This window comes from Sapajus apella, unplaced genomic scaffold (genome assembly GCF_009761245.1).
Source record: "Sapajus apella isolate SASKATOON/1434 unplaced genomic scaffold, GSC_monkey_1.0 scaffold5, whole genome shotgun sequence".
NCBI lineage: Eukaryota > Metazoa > Chordata > Mammalia > Primates > Cebidae > Sapajus > Sapajus apella.
Window position 1 is genome coordinate 36431642 of NW_022436945.1, and position 17190 is coordinate 36448831.

General features: G+C 35.5%; 1 protein-coding gene across 4 annotated transcripts in view; it reads left to right on the forward strand.

Moving 5' to 3' along the window:
* GABRB1 (gamma-aminobutyric acid type A receptor subunit beta1) overlaps positions 1 to 17190 on the forward strand; it is a 439527-nt gene that overhangs the window by 320575 nt on the left and 101762 nt on the right. For all 4 annotated transcript variants that reach the window (XM_032274094.1, XM_032274096.1, XM_032274095.1 and 1 more), the window contains one exon: positions 11211 to 11293. In XM_032274094.1, coding sequence (XP_032129985.1) covers positions 11211 to 11293 — 83 coding nt within the window. The remainder of the gene's footprint in view (positions 1 to 11210; positions 11294 to 17190) is intronic.

A 17190-nucleotide genomic window follows, 5' to 3' on the forward strand; every position in this document is an offset into this window, starting at 1 on the left:
CTTATGAAAGGAAAGCAGGAGAGTAAGAAAGTGAGAGGATGTCAGATGTCAGGATAGAAGCCCAAGTTCGAGTGATGTGCTTTGAAGATGGAAGAAGGACCCATAAGCCAAGGAATGCAAATGTCCCCTAGAAGCTGAAAAAGGCAGAGAAATAAGCTCTGCCTTAGAGCCTCCAGGAGGAACACAGCCCTGATAACACCTCGATTTTAGGACTTCTGATCTCCAGAACTGTAAGCGAATAAATTTGTGTTGTTTTAAGCCACTAAGTTTGTGGTAACTGGTTATAGCAACAAGAGGAAACTAATATTGTATGTAAGGTGCTTAGTACAGTGCCTGTCATATAGGATTCTAGCATAATACTAGCCAAAGTCACTCTGCCTTTTTAGATCCATTATTTATGAGAGTCCAATGCCCTCCCCCAGATTGCTGAAGCTTCCCAAAGGGCTTATGTAATTTCTGGCTTTGAATTGCTTCCATTTATAGAGTATTGCTCCAATAATGCTGTCAGGATAAGGAATTCAGCCCCTTCTCAGTATTCCAAGTATAAAAATAAAACATTTACCCAAGACGTCTGTGTGTGTGTGTGTTTGCGTGTGTGTGTTTGTGTGTGGTGTGTGTGAGGGGGTGTGTGTGGGGGTGTGTGGAGTGTGTGGTGTGGGTGCTGTGTGGGGTGTGTGTGTGGGGGGGGTGGTATGTGTGTGTGGTGTGTGTGTGGTGTGTGGTGTGTGGTGTGCATATGTAGCGTGTGTGGTGTGTGCGTGTGGTGTGTGTGTGATATGTGTGGTGTGTGTGGTGTGTGGTGTGTGTGTGGCGTGTGTGTGTGGCGTGTGTGTGTATGCGTGTGCATGTACACGTGTGTGTGGTGTGCGTGTGTGCATGTGTGTGTGTGTGCACGCACATGCACCCAGGTATGCTTGATGTGTATCAGGCTTGGTTTGAGTAAATACAGAAAATGTATTATTATTGTACAACAAAAATTTTGTAATTAAATATCAAATATGACTGTTCTTTAAAGCTTTTTAGTACCCCAACATTTTGTTTCCTCACCCCTAAATTCCTCTTAAATCTCACACAACAGTTTATCTCCTTTGGTTTTCTTATCATTTATATTTCACACTCCCGGGATTTCACCTTGAAATACCAAGATATTTTTCTAAACAGACTAGCCAAACTCCTACCTAATAAAACCTGTCACAAATTATGAAGATAATGCATATTCTTTTCACCCTATTTCACTGAACAGTTAATAAATATTAGCTGCAAAAAAATCTACGTATTTATTAGTCATAACTTAAGCTAACTGATCCATCTTCTCTTACCAGTTTCTTTGTGTGATGTAAGTAACATGGATTAAAGGTGTAGCCAAGAGGCTAAGCAAGCCATTCTTCAAACACTCTATTGAGTGATACTGATAACAATCTTATAACTACTCACTCTCAATTTCACCAATATTAGGGGTATAAATAGGGTTCATATTTTTAAGGGATTTTCTCCTCTTCTTTCTCATTTTTCTTTCTTACAGATTTTGTTAAACTGTACAATTATACAGAGAATGATTTTAAAACATGGGGATTCTTTCTGATAAAATTGACAGTTTTGGGAAAACCTCAACTGAGCATACATAATTTGTTCATTTAAGTTCACACTGCTATTTGCAAATGTACCTTCTCCATGTGTATATGTGTGCACACCTGTGTATAGTGTGTGTATGTATAATCCTAGATTCCAAGATATTTATGGGCCAGGGTTTCTGGATTATGTTTTGTCAAAAATGAGAATCATGCCACCTTCAGACATTAAATACGTATGATTTGCTATTACAATGACTCCTAAGGCCAACAACCATGCATCATAAACTTTAATAAATGAATACTACAGTGACATGATTTCTGTTCATTCCAAAGTATCAGGCGACCACAGTTTCTAACTAACAGCCCATTATAGTGGTCTGACCTAACCTTCAAAATGTCAATAAATTGGATTATAATGTAATCCATTCTAAATGTCTTTGAAAGAAGACAGATGAATGTTATGCTGTCATGAATCTACCTCTGGGAAATCTCTCTGCAGAACAGTCAGTTAATGCTTTTGCCTTTAGCTGGTTTTACCATCCTATACTTTCATTTGCTATCCACCAATAAAAATATTTGCACACACCAGAATGAAAATCTTGAGTTTGAAAAGCTAAAGACAGAATTTTAAAAAACAATTCAATCTTGAAGCCCTTAATCTATTCATTTTTGTAATCTAATATTTGGCAACTTCGATTTGGTAGAAGATTTATAATAATCAAATAGCTTCAGCCAGTGTGAGTACATTTTCATGTGGATGTGTTAATTAATGGTAGAGGTGACTAACAACTGTGAAGCAATCATATTAGACAAGTAGAACAAATGGAAATACAGGAGCAATCATTCTTAGAGAATTCATTGTTGCTACTCATCCAGAAGACCAAAAAGCTGAACAGAAATCTGCTCAGGGACATCTCTTTTTGTTGACGGCCCAGGGAATTCTGGCTAAGCAATTTTTTCTCACAAAAAGCTCATACACTCAGCTCACTTAACCATAAGCATCACAAAATCTAAAAATGCCAAATTCTTAAATCAGCAGAGTTCAACACTCTGTTGCACAGAATTCTATGGGCTAATATAGATTCATGAGTATGTGCTTGTGTGGGAGTCCCTGTCTGAGCCTCAATAATTTCTCCCTTCTCAGAGGGCCCTGTGGGTCTCTGGTGACCATATTTGTATTTGTGTATTAGTGCTGTCCTCCAACCCTTACTCAATAGTTGTGGGAGAGTTGGTACCTCATTCAAGTTGGACCAGTGAAATCCTCCTGGGAGTCTGAAATTTGGAACGTATATATCCCAAGATGGAGTTTGTTTCAGTACTTTCCAAAGGAAATCAGATGACTTCCTGAGAGTAAGTTCTTAGAGCTATTGATTTCTTCTCTTGTTAAGTTGTGATGATTACTCAATTCTCTTTAATATTATATTGGGATTTCGAAGCAGTAGAAGTAAATTGGCCCAGGAGATCATAGTTGAAAAAACAATGGGTTATGGTCAAGTCTTGGTATGACATATCGTTTCCCTAGGTAGTATCACTTATATTACTTATAGCTATTGATTGTTAAATAAATTGATCATAATGGCTAGCAACAGTAAATTCAGTTATGCTTTCTAAAAGTTTGGTTTTTTAAAAAATTACAACTGCAAGTATCCATACACATGAGACATTAGTTATTTTGTAGATAGTGCTGCACTGGCTATATAAATTGCCATGTAAAAGCTATTGTAATTCACTACTCTGAATCAATGGTTCAATATTATATTTCAGTGCATGTCCTGATTTAATAATGAAGTGGTTAACTAACCAGATGACATTTTTTCTGAAAATGGACTACATTAAGTGAGATGTGCTGACCAGTGGGGCTCAAATAACACTCTCAAGTATCCCTAAGTCTTTTTCTGTAATGGTGCCACAAATATTGGATTCTAATTTTATTTAAAACCATTGTAATGATTTTTGGCTGCACACTTACAACCATCTGATGTTTGGCAAAATTGACAAAAACAAGTAATGAAAAAGGACTCTCTCTTCAATAAATGATGCTGAGACGACTGGCTAGCCATATCCAGAAGATTAAAATCAGACCCTTTCCCTACACCGTAATTCCTATTTTACATCCACATTTTAACAGGATATCAGGATGCCCTTATAATCAAATATTTTCTAAAATCATGATTTAGAAAATCATGTGTGGAGCCATCAAACTCAAGATGGATTAAAGATTTAAATATAAGAACAAAGTTTAAAAAATTTGGAAGATAATCTCAGAAATACCATTCTGGACGTAGGATCTGGCAAAAATTTCATGACAAAGACACCAAAAGCAATTGCAACAAAACAAAAATTGACAAATGGGACATAATTAAACTAAAGAGCTTCTGCATAGCAAAACATCGTTGGAATGTTGTTCATCAACAGAACAGACAACCTACAGAATGGGAGAAAAATTTTGCAAACTATACATCTGACAAAGGTCTAATATCCAGAGTATATAAGTAACTTAAAGAAATCAACAAGCAAAAAACAAACAAACCCATTAAAAGTAGGCAAAGAACATGAACAGACACTTTTCAAAAGAAGACACACACATGCATCCAATAAGCATATAAAAAATGCTCAACATCACTAATCATTAAAAATGCATAAAAAACACAGTGTGATACCATCTCACACCAGTCAGAATGGCTATTATTAAAAAGTAAAGAAATATGAGATGCTGGTGAGGTTGCAGAGAAAAAGGAAAACTTACACACTGCTGGTGGAAATGTAAATTAGTTCAGACATTGTGGAAAGCAGTTTGGTGATTTCTCTAAGAAGCCAAAGAAATATTACCATTTGACTCAGCAATCCCCTTATTGAGTATATGCCAAAAGTAATACAAATCATTGTAGCATAAAGACACATATACACATATGTTCATCTCAGTACTCTTCACAAGAGCAAAGCTATGGAGTCAACCTAAGTGCCCATTAACAGTAGACTGGATCAAGAAAATGTGATACATATACACCATGGAATACTGCACAACCACAAAAAAAGCATGCAATCACGTCCTTTGCAGCAACATGGATGGAAGTGGCAACCATTAGCCTAAGCGAACTAACACAGGAACAGAAAACCAAACATCGCATGTTCTCACTTATAAATGGGAGCTAAACATTAAATATATATATGGTCATAAAGAAGGGAACAAGTCACTGAGGCATACTTGAGGGTGGAGGGAAGGAGGAAGGTGAGAATAAAAAAACTACCTGTTGGATACTGTGACTATTACCTGGGTGATGAAATAATCTGTACACCAGATCCCCATAACATGCAATTTACCTATATAACAAACCTGTACATGTACCCACGAAACTAAAATTAAAGTTAGAATATATATATAATTATTTTAAACTATAATAAGAAGCATTATACTGTAAGCTGTCCTATGTCACTTTTTTAATGTTTTGTTTGCTTTTTCTATTAAAATAAAATACACATATATAATTTACCATCTTTGCTACTTTTAAATGTACAGTTCAGTGGTAATTAATATACTATATGTTTATTTTGCCTTTCATCATTCCCTTTTCCTGGCCTATGGTAACTACCAGTTTATGCTCTATCTTGAGATCAACTTTTTTAGCTCCCACATGGCATTAGAACATGCAATATTAGTATTTCTGTGCTTGGCTTCTTTCACGTAACATAGTGGCCTCCAATTCCATATCTGTTGCTGCATATGACAGGATTGCATTTTTATGGCTAATATCTCGTTGTCCATATATACCACATTTTCCTTCTCCATTCATCTATTGATAAGCACTTAGGTTGATTCCATATTTGGCTATTGTGAATAATGTTGCAATAAATATGAGAATGTCCTATGCCCCACGTTAATACATTCAAGAACACTATATTAACTTGTGCTGTCAGGTTAAATTATGCAGAGCATTGAGCACCAAGTAAAGCTTGCCTTTAATCCATCATTAAGGACTTCTAGGGACCAACCATTTATGAATGTTCCTAAACTATTTGCAATGGTGTTATTGACTTTAGAGGTGGTTTCTTGCCCAGGGGTTGGGGCTGTTGTTGTTGCTGTTTTTCCAATTCAGGATAGCCTGAGCTTGGTTATTCAAGGTTTTAGAAGCAAGTACTTCGCTATTTATAAGGATTTTCTCAATGCTGTATAAATCAAATACAACACGAAAATAAATGGTTACTGAGAGAGACTCAAAACCATAATTCTCATAAATCCTACTTTTATATGAGTGTGCCCATTAAAATGGATGAATATTTGAACTTGTACAGTGATTTTATATTAACAAACTATGGTTTTTATTTATTTCATTTGTACTTTATATACTGAGGCTCCTTAGCAAATTTGTAAAGCATCATTGTAGCAGCATTTCTTAATCTTTGCACTACCGACATTTTGGAAAAGATAAGTCTTCGTTGTTGGGGGCTGTCTTGTGCACGGTAGGATGCTCAACAGCATCTCTGGCCTCTAGCCACTAGATTCCAGTTTCAAACTTTTAGGTCCAGATATATTGCAAAATGTCCCCGCTGAGGTAAAAAGATCTCTGATTGAAAAGTATCAGCTAAATTGTAGAATCATAGGACTTGCCACACTTTAGTAATTCCCAGAGAATGTTTCCCTTTTGACAATTTGTTAATTCATAAGATGATGCTAAATGAAAAATATGGTAAAGAAGTATAGTAGACGAGTGAATTTTTAGTATCTATAGTGGTTGTTTTATTTAGGGTGTTTGAATCACTATGGGACTAAAAAAAGAACGTTGAAGAATTGTATTTTTTGTTTCTTTGTTTTGTTTTGGTTTTTATTTTACTTTAAGTTCTGAGGTACATGTGCAGATCTTGCAGGTTTGTTACATAGGTATACACATGCCATGGTGGTTTGCTGCTTCCATCCCCCATCACCTACATTAGGTATTTCTCCTAATGTTATCCCTCCCTAATCTCCCCTCCCCCTCTTATCACTCCCCAGTCCCCTATCCCTCAACGGACCCCAGTGTATGATGTTCCCCTCCCTGTATTTTTAGACAATAGAAGATATTCATGAGGTATTGTTAAATAAATAAATTAATCAACCCATATGATCATGGGAAATGAAAGTATAATGTTTTGTTAAACATTTGGGAAAAAAAATTAAACTTTAGAATTATTTTGCTCTGGTGTAATGCTTAAATAAATTCAAGTAAATTGACCAATGTCCTGTCTATGAAAGACTTCAAAAGGTATGTGAAAATGTTCACATCTGTGAGCTTTCATCTTTCATAATGAAAGCCAAAGCGAAATTGGAAAGTGAGAGGGGTTTTCTTTTTCCTTTAAGAAAAAGATGCCTTAGGCCTGGCACGGTGGCTCACGCCTGTAATCCCAGCACTTTGGAAGGCCAAGGCAGGTGGATCACGAGCTCAAGTGATTCAGGCCATCCTGGTCAACATGGTGAAACCCCGTCTCTACTAAAAATACAAAAATTAGCTGGGCATGGTGGCTCACACCTGTCCAGCTACTCGGGAGGCTGAGGCAGGAGAACTGCTTGAACCCAGGAGGCAGAAGTTGCAGTGATCTGAGATCGCGTCACTGCATTCCAGCCTGGGTAACAAGCGAAACTCTGTCTCAAAAAAAAAAAAAAAAAAAAAAGAAAGAAAGAAAAAGATGCCTTTATTGCTGATAGTTTAGCACAAATGACCTAAGCAATGACCCACCTTGGAAGCCTCAAAAAATACTCTGATATATATTCAGAGCATTTCCATATATATAATATATAGAGAGAAAGAGGGAAAGTATGCATGTAAATAGATTAGTGTTTGTATATAAACACACATATTTATACAGTATACTGTAGTAGAGTATATATGTTGTGTACATAATATACTACAGTATATTCAGAGCACTTTCATTTGAAAAAAAATAAAATGAAGACAACACAAATGCCCACCAAAGGATGATTAGGAAAATAAATTATGGCATTTCCACACAATTTTAGTAAATGTTTGAAGACAGCTTATTATTTATTAATACAGAACCAAATTTAAGATGCATTGTTGAAGAAAATAAGCAAGAGGCAAAGGAGTGTGTGAGGTAGGCTACTGTCTAAGAGGATTTTTCCATAAGAAGACACAGCTGTGCTTCTATTTGAATAGAATATTTTTAGAAACTTTGAAACTGTAGTTCCTGGAGATTAAGATAAAAAAAGAAACATCAACTAATTTGAATTTTTGTTTTTTTTAACTTATGATTACACTTTATGGGAAGGACCATTACATTTTTTAAAGTTCTTTGTCAATTCAAAAGTGAATCAAAATCTTGCAAAGGTGGACTCACCATCTGAGTTTCAATTACTCTCAGACTTCACAGCCCAGAAAACCATACCAGGCAAGAGAAAATGGAGGGATAGTGAAGTCCAGATAGGATGTACAGAGTTAGGTCCTAGAGTTTGAATAAACACAAAAGCCCAACTGGGGGTGGTGAACATGGTGTAAACTCAAATCCCAGGATAGTGTTTCTTCCCTGGTTATATGCTACCTGCTAAATATAAGTAGACGAGACTTTCAGAGATAAATCTGACAAATCTCTCTAGTAATGGGAAGTGTGAGGCACCAAAAGTCACAGAGGCTGGTTTTGTTGTTGCTGCTGATGTTGTATTTAGTTGTAGCAAGAGAGGAAGATAAGCTTTTATGTATAATGTAGATTCCTCCTATTCACAAATTCTGCAGATAGTGATACAGATATTGCTAGGGTGATAAAAATGGAAAGGGTCATGACATCATAACAGCTATAATAATGCTAATCATTTAGGGAGTACCTATTAAGTATGGGGTGCTGGGCTAAAAGCTTTGCATACACTATCTCCTTTAATTCTCACAGCAATCCTGTGTAGTAGGAGCTTTGATTAATGAGAGGAATGAGCTGCAAGGAGATAATTTAACTAAAGCAAACTCACACCACTTGCAGGCAACAAAGTTAAGACTCAAAGTCAATCTGCCTAACTTTAAAATTTTTAGTCACAAAATATTTTAATAGCTTTATTATGATATCATTGAAATATAGCTATTGCAAATAATGAATTTGTTACATTATTTATGAAAGTAATGTAATCCTCAATAAAATATTAGCAGACTAAATTCCATAGCAAATTAAAAGGATTATATGCAATGGCCAAGAGGGTTTTGTTACTGGGATGCAAGGATGGTTCACCATATGTGAATTAATCAGTGTTATATACCACATTAGCAGAATGATGGATTAAGAACTACATAATTCTGTATCAATAGATACAGAAAAGCATTTGACAAAATTCAACATCTTTTGTCGTAAAAGCTTTCAACAAAATAGGCATAAAAGGAACTTAACATAATCCAAACTATGTATGAAAAATCTAGAGCCAATATCATAATCAATAGACCTTGGGATCAAACCTGGGGGCATTACACTATCTGACTTCACATTGTAATACAAATGTATTATGATCAAAACACTATGGTAATGGCATAAATACAGATATACAGACCAGTGGAACAGAACAGAGAAACCAGAAATAAACACATACACTTATGGTCAACTGATTTTCAACAAAGGTGCCAGGAGCATACAATGGGGAAAGGACAGTCTCTTTGACAAATAGTTTTTGAAAAACTGGATATCCACATGCAAAATAAATCAATACATACATACATATATAAATTTAACCTCATCTCATACCGTACATGAAAATCAACTCAAAGTGGATTAAATACTTAAACATAAATATCGAAACTGTAAAACGACTAGCAAAAAACCTTTCCGAAAAGGAAAAACTTTTTTGACGTTGGTCTTAGCAATAATTTTTTGAATATGGTACCAAAAGCTCAGACAATAAAAGCAAAAACAGATAAGTGGGATACATCAAACTTAAAAGCTTATATACAGCAAAGAAAACAATAAACAAAATGAAAAGGCAACTTATGGAATGGGGGGAAATATTTGCAAATCATATACAAATTAATATACATTAATATCTAACACATATAAAAATCACATACAACTCGATAACAAAATACAAATCACTCCATTTAAAATGAGCAAAGGACTTAAACAGAACTTTTCCAAAGAAGAAATTCAGATGGGAAAAATGCATATGAAAAGGTGCTCAACATACCTAATCATCAGAAAAATGTGAATTATACCCACAGTGAAATACGACCTCATACCTGTGAGGATGGCGATTAGTAAGAAGACAAAGGACAAAAGTGTTTTCAAGAGTGTGGTGGGGGAAGAACCCTTATACACCGTGAATGGAAATGTAAATTAGAACAGTTTTGATCTTGCTCAAGATGGTTTTGTCTTGTCAGAGTCTTTCATGATTCCATATAAACTTTATGATTATTTCTTCTATTTCTGTAAAAAATACCACTGGGATTTTTGAACCTATAAAATGACTTTGGGTAGATAGTATGAACAATTTAACAATATTCAATCTTCCAAGCCATGTACATGGAATGTCATTCTATATATTTGCCTTTTTAAACTTCCTTCATCAATGTTTTATAATTTTTAACGTACAGGTCTTTCTTCTCTTTGATTGAGTTAATTCCTAAGTACTTTGTTGTTGTTATTAACATAAATAAAATTGTTCTCTTAATTTCCCTTTTTGGAGAGTTTATTAGTATATAAAAATACCAATGATTTCTGTGTGTTGATTTTGCAACTTGCAATTTTACTGAATTTATTAGTTCTAATAGTTTTTACAGAGTCTGCAGAATTTTCTATGTATATAATCATGTCATCTGCAAAAAGAGATAATGTTATTTATTTATTTCTGATTTGGATGCCTTTTATTTAATTTTCTTACCGATTACTCCAGCTGTGGGTTCAGTACCATGTTGACTAGTAGGGCCAAGAGTGAGCACACTTGCCTTCTTCCAGATCTTAGAGGAAACGTTTTAATTTTTCTGCATTTATTGAGATGATCATGTGGTTTTTATTTTATTAATATATATGTTGTATCACATTGACTGATTTGTATATGTTCTTGATTGTTGCATATCCATCCCTGCATCCAGTAATAAATCCCACTTGGTCATGGTGTATGATACTTTTAATATGCTGTTGAATTTCATTTGCTAGTATTGAGAATGTTTGCATCTAATACCATAAGGGATATTGGCCTGTACCATTCATTTCTTGTATTGTCTGTGTGGCTTTGGAATTCGAGTGAAGCTGGCCTCATAACTAATTTGGCAATTTTCCCTATTCTATTTTGTGGTACACTTTAAGAAAGGCTAGTATTAATTCTTCTTTGAATGTCTGTCTGGTAGACATCACCCATGAAACCATCTGGCACTTGGCTTTTCTTTGTTGGAAAGTTTTTGATTACTGATTCCCTCTCCTTGTTCATTACTGGTTTGTTCAGATTTCTATTTGTTATTGACACAGTCTTGGTAGGTTATATGTTGCTAGAAATTTATCCATTTCCACCTATCCATCTAGATTATCCAATTTATTGACATATAATTATTCATAATAGTTTCTTAAATCTCACAAAATTTTGATGCCTTGTTTCTGCCAACTGGTAAATATGATTTGGGGCTAGGAAGCCTCGAAATGAAATGTCATCATTTTTGTAATGTTTTGTTTATTCTCTCTCCACTCTATCAGAATCACAACTACAGCTGCCTGTATGATGGATCTGCGAAGATATCCACTGGATGAGCAAAACTGCACCCTGGAGATTGAAAGTTGTGAGTTACTTGGACAGGGGAATGAAAAACAGGGGTGCTCCCTTGACCCAAATTGAATTCAACTTTTCACTGAGTTAATTAATACTAGGAATTTTTAGCTGCACTTGCCTGACAAGTGTTCAAAGGTTTATACTGGTGGCTCAAGGGTCATTTCAATGAAGTTAGAGTTTTGAACAATTAGGGAAAGTTCACTTATTTTAGCTCACCCATTTATAAACTCATGCTTTCTACTTCTTATAGTGTAGTTTCTCCAAAGCCTTCCAACATCCAAGCTGCATTAATAAGAGAGGAAAGATATTTAAATATAAAAGACTTTGTGGGATTGTTTTTGGTGCTATCATCTGTTGACCTAAACTATTGTAAATTGTCTTTTAGAAAAATAGTATGGTAGAGTCTTATGTGAATAATGTGTCTTTTCTCCTGAAAAGAAGAAGATGATAAATTGTACTTACGGGGCTTATGCTTTGGGACAAAGACTTAATTGTTTTTAGGTCTAGTAACTAATTTTGGTTTGTCCTCTTGGGCTGCTTTTTCACTGATTGCTTTCTTAACAATTCAAGTATTTCCGTCATGAAGATTTAATCTTATTGACTATCTTTTTGTGATTATTTCTCAGCCATCAGCTTATAGGTATTTAAGACCATTAATTTGTGAAACCAATGGTAAGCCATTTCTTGGTTTTAAGATGTGCAAAAAAGTGCAGCACATAATTGAGACCATTACTATAGTACCACTTAATGTAACATGAAAAATTGACAGATGTTTATTTAGATTATCTAAAATACTTTCTAGATCTAAACATTAAGAAAGTAAGAGAAAATGGGAAAATTCCAGGTGACTCTGTAGTATTGTTGAAGAATAAATGTGTTTCCCCAGTGTCTCATTATTAAGCAATTACATTAACTTTCTAGTTCCACTGTATAGACAGAAATAGATTAAGGTGTTTGTGTCTATATAATTACTTTAAACATAGACATTAATCTACTACCACTAAAATCTAGAATGTACAAGAAAATTCGTGAACAATTCCCTAATCAATATTCTAATTTTAAATCTCATTATATAAAGAAGTTACTAAGTATTCAAAGATATTGATATATAAAGTATTGATGGTAACTTTTGGTGCAGATACCAAAAAATGACCACATTCAAACCACAGGAATTAACTATGAACCTAATCATGTATTAATAACTAACATTTTATAAACAATGCAGAACATTAGTTCAACAAGTAAACCATTACTTTTGGAACTGGTATAGAAAGAGGATAACTCATGGGTTGCCCATACATGTGAGATGTTTTTTACCCTTGACCACTCTTCCGTTGACTTTGATTTTTTTACCGTGACTTCTGCTGGACAATATTAGCATACAGCAACCTTGTGAAATTCCAAGACCTTATGAATTTTGTCATTTGCTTAAAGGAGCAATGAAATTTGACAAATGCTTGAAACTGATTCTGTGTTGTAAATTGTAAGTTCTAAAATTATCAACACTGTCTCCCAAAATGCATGTTTTATTTATAATGAATACTGAGTTTTTCTATTATAGGTTGACATTTTTCTTTAAGTTTGAAGATTTCTTTATTCATTTTTTTAAAAGATGACTTTAAGTCCATTTAATATATCATATAATGATCAAAACTACAAATGAAGCAGAAATTAAATGTAACTTTTGTGGGGAAGAGATGGGGAAAGGCAGCCAGATAGTCCAAAGTAGTTATCAAATTTGATGTCAAATAATAGGCGGTGACCCAGGTATATGACAATCATTGAGGCAGTTTAGCAAGATGCAACTAGTTGTCTGGACAGATAGATGAACCCAGTAACTGAGACTCAGCTAATATGTACAAATTTGAAAAGGTGGTAATTATCATCAAAGTGATCCAGCAGCTGGTCACAGAACTGCAATCCCTAAAGATACCTAAAAAAAAGCAAGAAGTCTTGACTGTAAGAACATGGATAATGAGGAGTCTATGGAGGTAGAAACTTAGGCGAAAGATTTGCAAGACTAAGCTGGGTATTATATAACACCTTTGTGACATAAGTATTTGTAAAAACATTTGAGAGATGGTATATCTGAGGCTCAGAGAAGTAAAATAACTTACCCAGAGTCGTACGGCAAAAAAAGTAATGAAGTAAGAATTCAAGCCCAAGAGTTCTTCTCTTCTTCATGGAATCCTGAATCAACAGGTTAGTAAGGGAACATAGCATCAATAATTAGAAGTATATGTTGGTCATGGTGGATCACGCCTGTAATCCCAGCACTGTGGGAGGCTGAAAAGGGTGGGATCACCTGAGGTCAGGAGTTAGAGACCAGCCTGACCAATATAATGAAATCCCATCTCTACTAAAAATACAAAAATTAGTCAGGTGTGGTGGCATGCACCTGTAGTCCCAGCTACTTGGGAGGCTGAGACAGTAGACTTGCTTGAACCCGGGAGGTGGAGGTTGCAGTGAGCCAAGATCATGCCACTACACTCCAGCCTGGGTGACAGAGGGAGACTCCATTTCCAAAAATAATAATAATAATAATAAGAAGAAGAAGAAGAAGAAGAAGAGGAGGAGGAAGAAGAAGAAGGAGAAGAAAAAGAAGAAGAAGAAGAAGAAAGAGGAGGAGGAGGAAGAAGAAGTATAGCGCTAACTGGAAACACTCTTGGCTAGGTTGGAAATGCTGAATCAACCAAAGACTGGTCTGTATTCCCTAAATTATCCCTGATAAAGGTCAGTATAGATCCCAGAAGCTGAACTTCACTTTTAGATCAAGGGTCAAACAATTTCAGCTACAGAGAGAAGGTAGCCTGTGGATGCAGGAAACCAGGCAGGCCTTGATTCTATTGATGTTATCCTTAAGAAAAGAAGAAGCTTCTGATGACAGCATAATTTAACTTCAATGTTTTACTTCAAATATATCCCTTATTAACAACAGATAAACCAATGTAGAGTTCTGAAATCTTAAGAATAATAATTTTAAGGAGTGAAGTAGCATATGCCAATGTGGAGTTTGAATGAGCTTTGCTTGTTTCTACCTAAGTACATAATCAATATGTTGCTAAGTATTAATAAATAATGAATAGATTGTTCATCTGTTTTTTAACTTTTCACAAAGAAACATGTTATTTTCTGAAACAGCTCTTTCTGACTTGACAGTGTATTAAGCCTATACTGAGCATTAAAGTGATCACAAATGAGAGGCTCTAGTGTCAGTTGGGAAATAAGAATGATGAAGTAGACACCCCACTGATATAAGGTTGAACCAATCACATGTTTGTGACCAACAGAGTGGAAACTTTGCCTGCATTACAAAATTCACTAGTTTATATGCTCTCCCATCACAATCTCAAGGCTGGCAAAATGTTTTCCTTGGTTAGGTCCTTTGAGACAAATTAAAGATGTTTTGCTTAACTTGATGTCATCTAATCAAGTACAATTGAAAAAGCCATAAAGCCTTCTTAAGTTGAAAGTTTGCTTGAACTTGGAGCAGATTAATAGCTTCGTAGCCCTGGGGTCCCATAACATGAGTTAACGGCATATAGAAAAATCAATCAAGGAATTCAGTCTAAAGAATATTTGGAATTTGAAATCAATAACACTATCGTGAGGTTTTGATAGCCACGTGCATCATAAAGCTATGGAAAGGGCTTGGGATAATAATAATGGAGGAATCAGGTTGTGCAGATTTTAAAAAGATCTGCACCCTAATCTCATCCACTCACTTTCAGTAGACGTTTTCACCTCACCACATCAAAATAATAATAACAAAAGAAAAAGGCATTTTAGGTCTGAAATCTCTTATTTTCACTCATCTTCTTTAAATTTCCTTATTCTTCACCACCATTCCGAGTTAGTTCTCTATATTTCACAGGAAGATGTGTTTCTATTTCTTTCTGAGGCTGGCCCTGCCCACCGTGCTTAGAATTCCCATCTCTTTCTTCCTCCTCTGGAGATTGATGATCTCTAGTCCACACACAGCTCACCCCTAAGCTCTCCGATCCTCAATCCTGCCCTGCCTACCTCTTTTCTCATAGCCTGTGAACAAGCTGAAAACTCTTCATCTTAAAACACCTCCACTCTACCCCCACATTTCCCTGAAGCTTTTTTCCTAATCTCTCTCTTTTTCTCCAAAGTACTTGAAAGCATAGTCTATATCTGTTGTCTATTGCCTCAACTTCCTCTCAACCCACTGCAATCTGGCACCTGTCTACCCACCTCCTGCCTCTGCTGAAACTGTTCTCAGAAAGGTCACAAAGGACCTCTTTACATTCAATCTTACTCTATGACTCCCAAATTTATATCTCCAACTAAGATCTCTTCTGAGCCCCAGATCGATGTACTAGCACTCTTCTTGGCATGTCTGTTTTGATGTTTCAAAGGCATCTTAAATATAATTTGCTTAAAACTTTACTCTTGATTTTTCCCTTTCAAATGAATTTCTTTCTCAGCCACTTTAATCTCATTATCTGACCATAATCCTGGGATTAATTGTTAACAGCTCCATTTCTCTCAAATTCTGCTGATCCCTTCTATTGCCAAGCACCATCTATACTATCTTCAAAATATTTATTAGGCCCATCCGTTTCTCCCCCACCCTATTGCCATCAGTCTTTTTCAAACTATCATTACTTTTTACCTGGACCATTGTAGCTGTCTTTCTACAGTCTTCTTTCACTTTTGACTCCCTCTAACCAAATTTCTCCCCAGCAGCCACAGTGATCTTTACAGGATGTAAATTGGATCATATTATTTCCCTGCTTTAAAATATTCAAAGACTTCCCATTACACTGGTAAAACTGTCCACTCTTCTTGATCTTCAAGCTCTTGTGTGACTTGATCTTCCTCATTATCTTAAATCCCATCTGTCACCGTTTTCCCCTTGTTTTCTGTATATACAACCCCAGCACTACAGAATTCTTTGTTTCTTGCCGGCAAAATTTTCTCTTATTTCATCTTAACCATCTTGTTTCTTCTGGCTAAAATGCTTTTTCCCATCATAGTTTTTTGACTTCCTCTTCTCATCCTTCAGTTCTCACCTCACGTGTCACCTTCAATAAGAGGCTTTCCTGAGACTCCTCAAATCTAAGCTAGGAATCAGTAGTTGTTCTCTTTTAAAATTCATTTTTAGTTTCCCATTGCTATTGTCTGAAAGTTTGTGTCTCTCCAAAATTCGTATGTTGAAATCTAATCCCCAATATAATGATATTAGGAAGTGGAGCCTTTGGAGGTGATTAAATCACGAGGGCAGAGTCCTCATGAATGAGATAACGGTAGTCCCCACTTATTTACAGTTTTGCTTTTTGCCTGAAAATGTTAAATGGAAAATTTCAGAAGCAAACATTCATCAGGTTTAAATTGCACCATTGATTGTAGCATGATGAAACCTCCCATCATCATGCTCTGTCCTGGCTGGGACATAAATCATCCCTTTATCCAGTGTATCCAGTGCATATGCTGTCTATGACGCCTACCTATTAGTCATTGATGCCATCTGCTCCTGGCATCCCACCCCTGACGTCATCATGGCTTGACGATCCAGGATCACTCAAAGCAGATGATGCCCCACTTGATATATCTTTAGAAGGCCAGTAGTAAACAAAAGCTATGTCACAATGCCTACATCATTCACCTTACTTTATCTCATCAAGCAGGCATTGTATCATCTCACATTACAAGAAAAAGGGTGAAGACAGTATAATAAGATATTTTGAGTGAGAGAGATCACATTCATGTAACTTTTATTACATTATATTTTTATAACTGTTCCATTTCATTATTAATTATTGTTAATCTCATATGATGCCTCATTTACAAATTAAACTTCATCATATGTATGTACATATATAAAAAACATAGTGTACGTAGGGTTTGGTACTATTCGCAATTTCATGCATCCACTGAAGG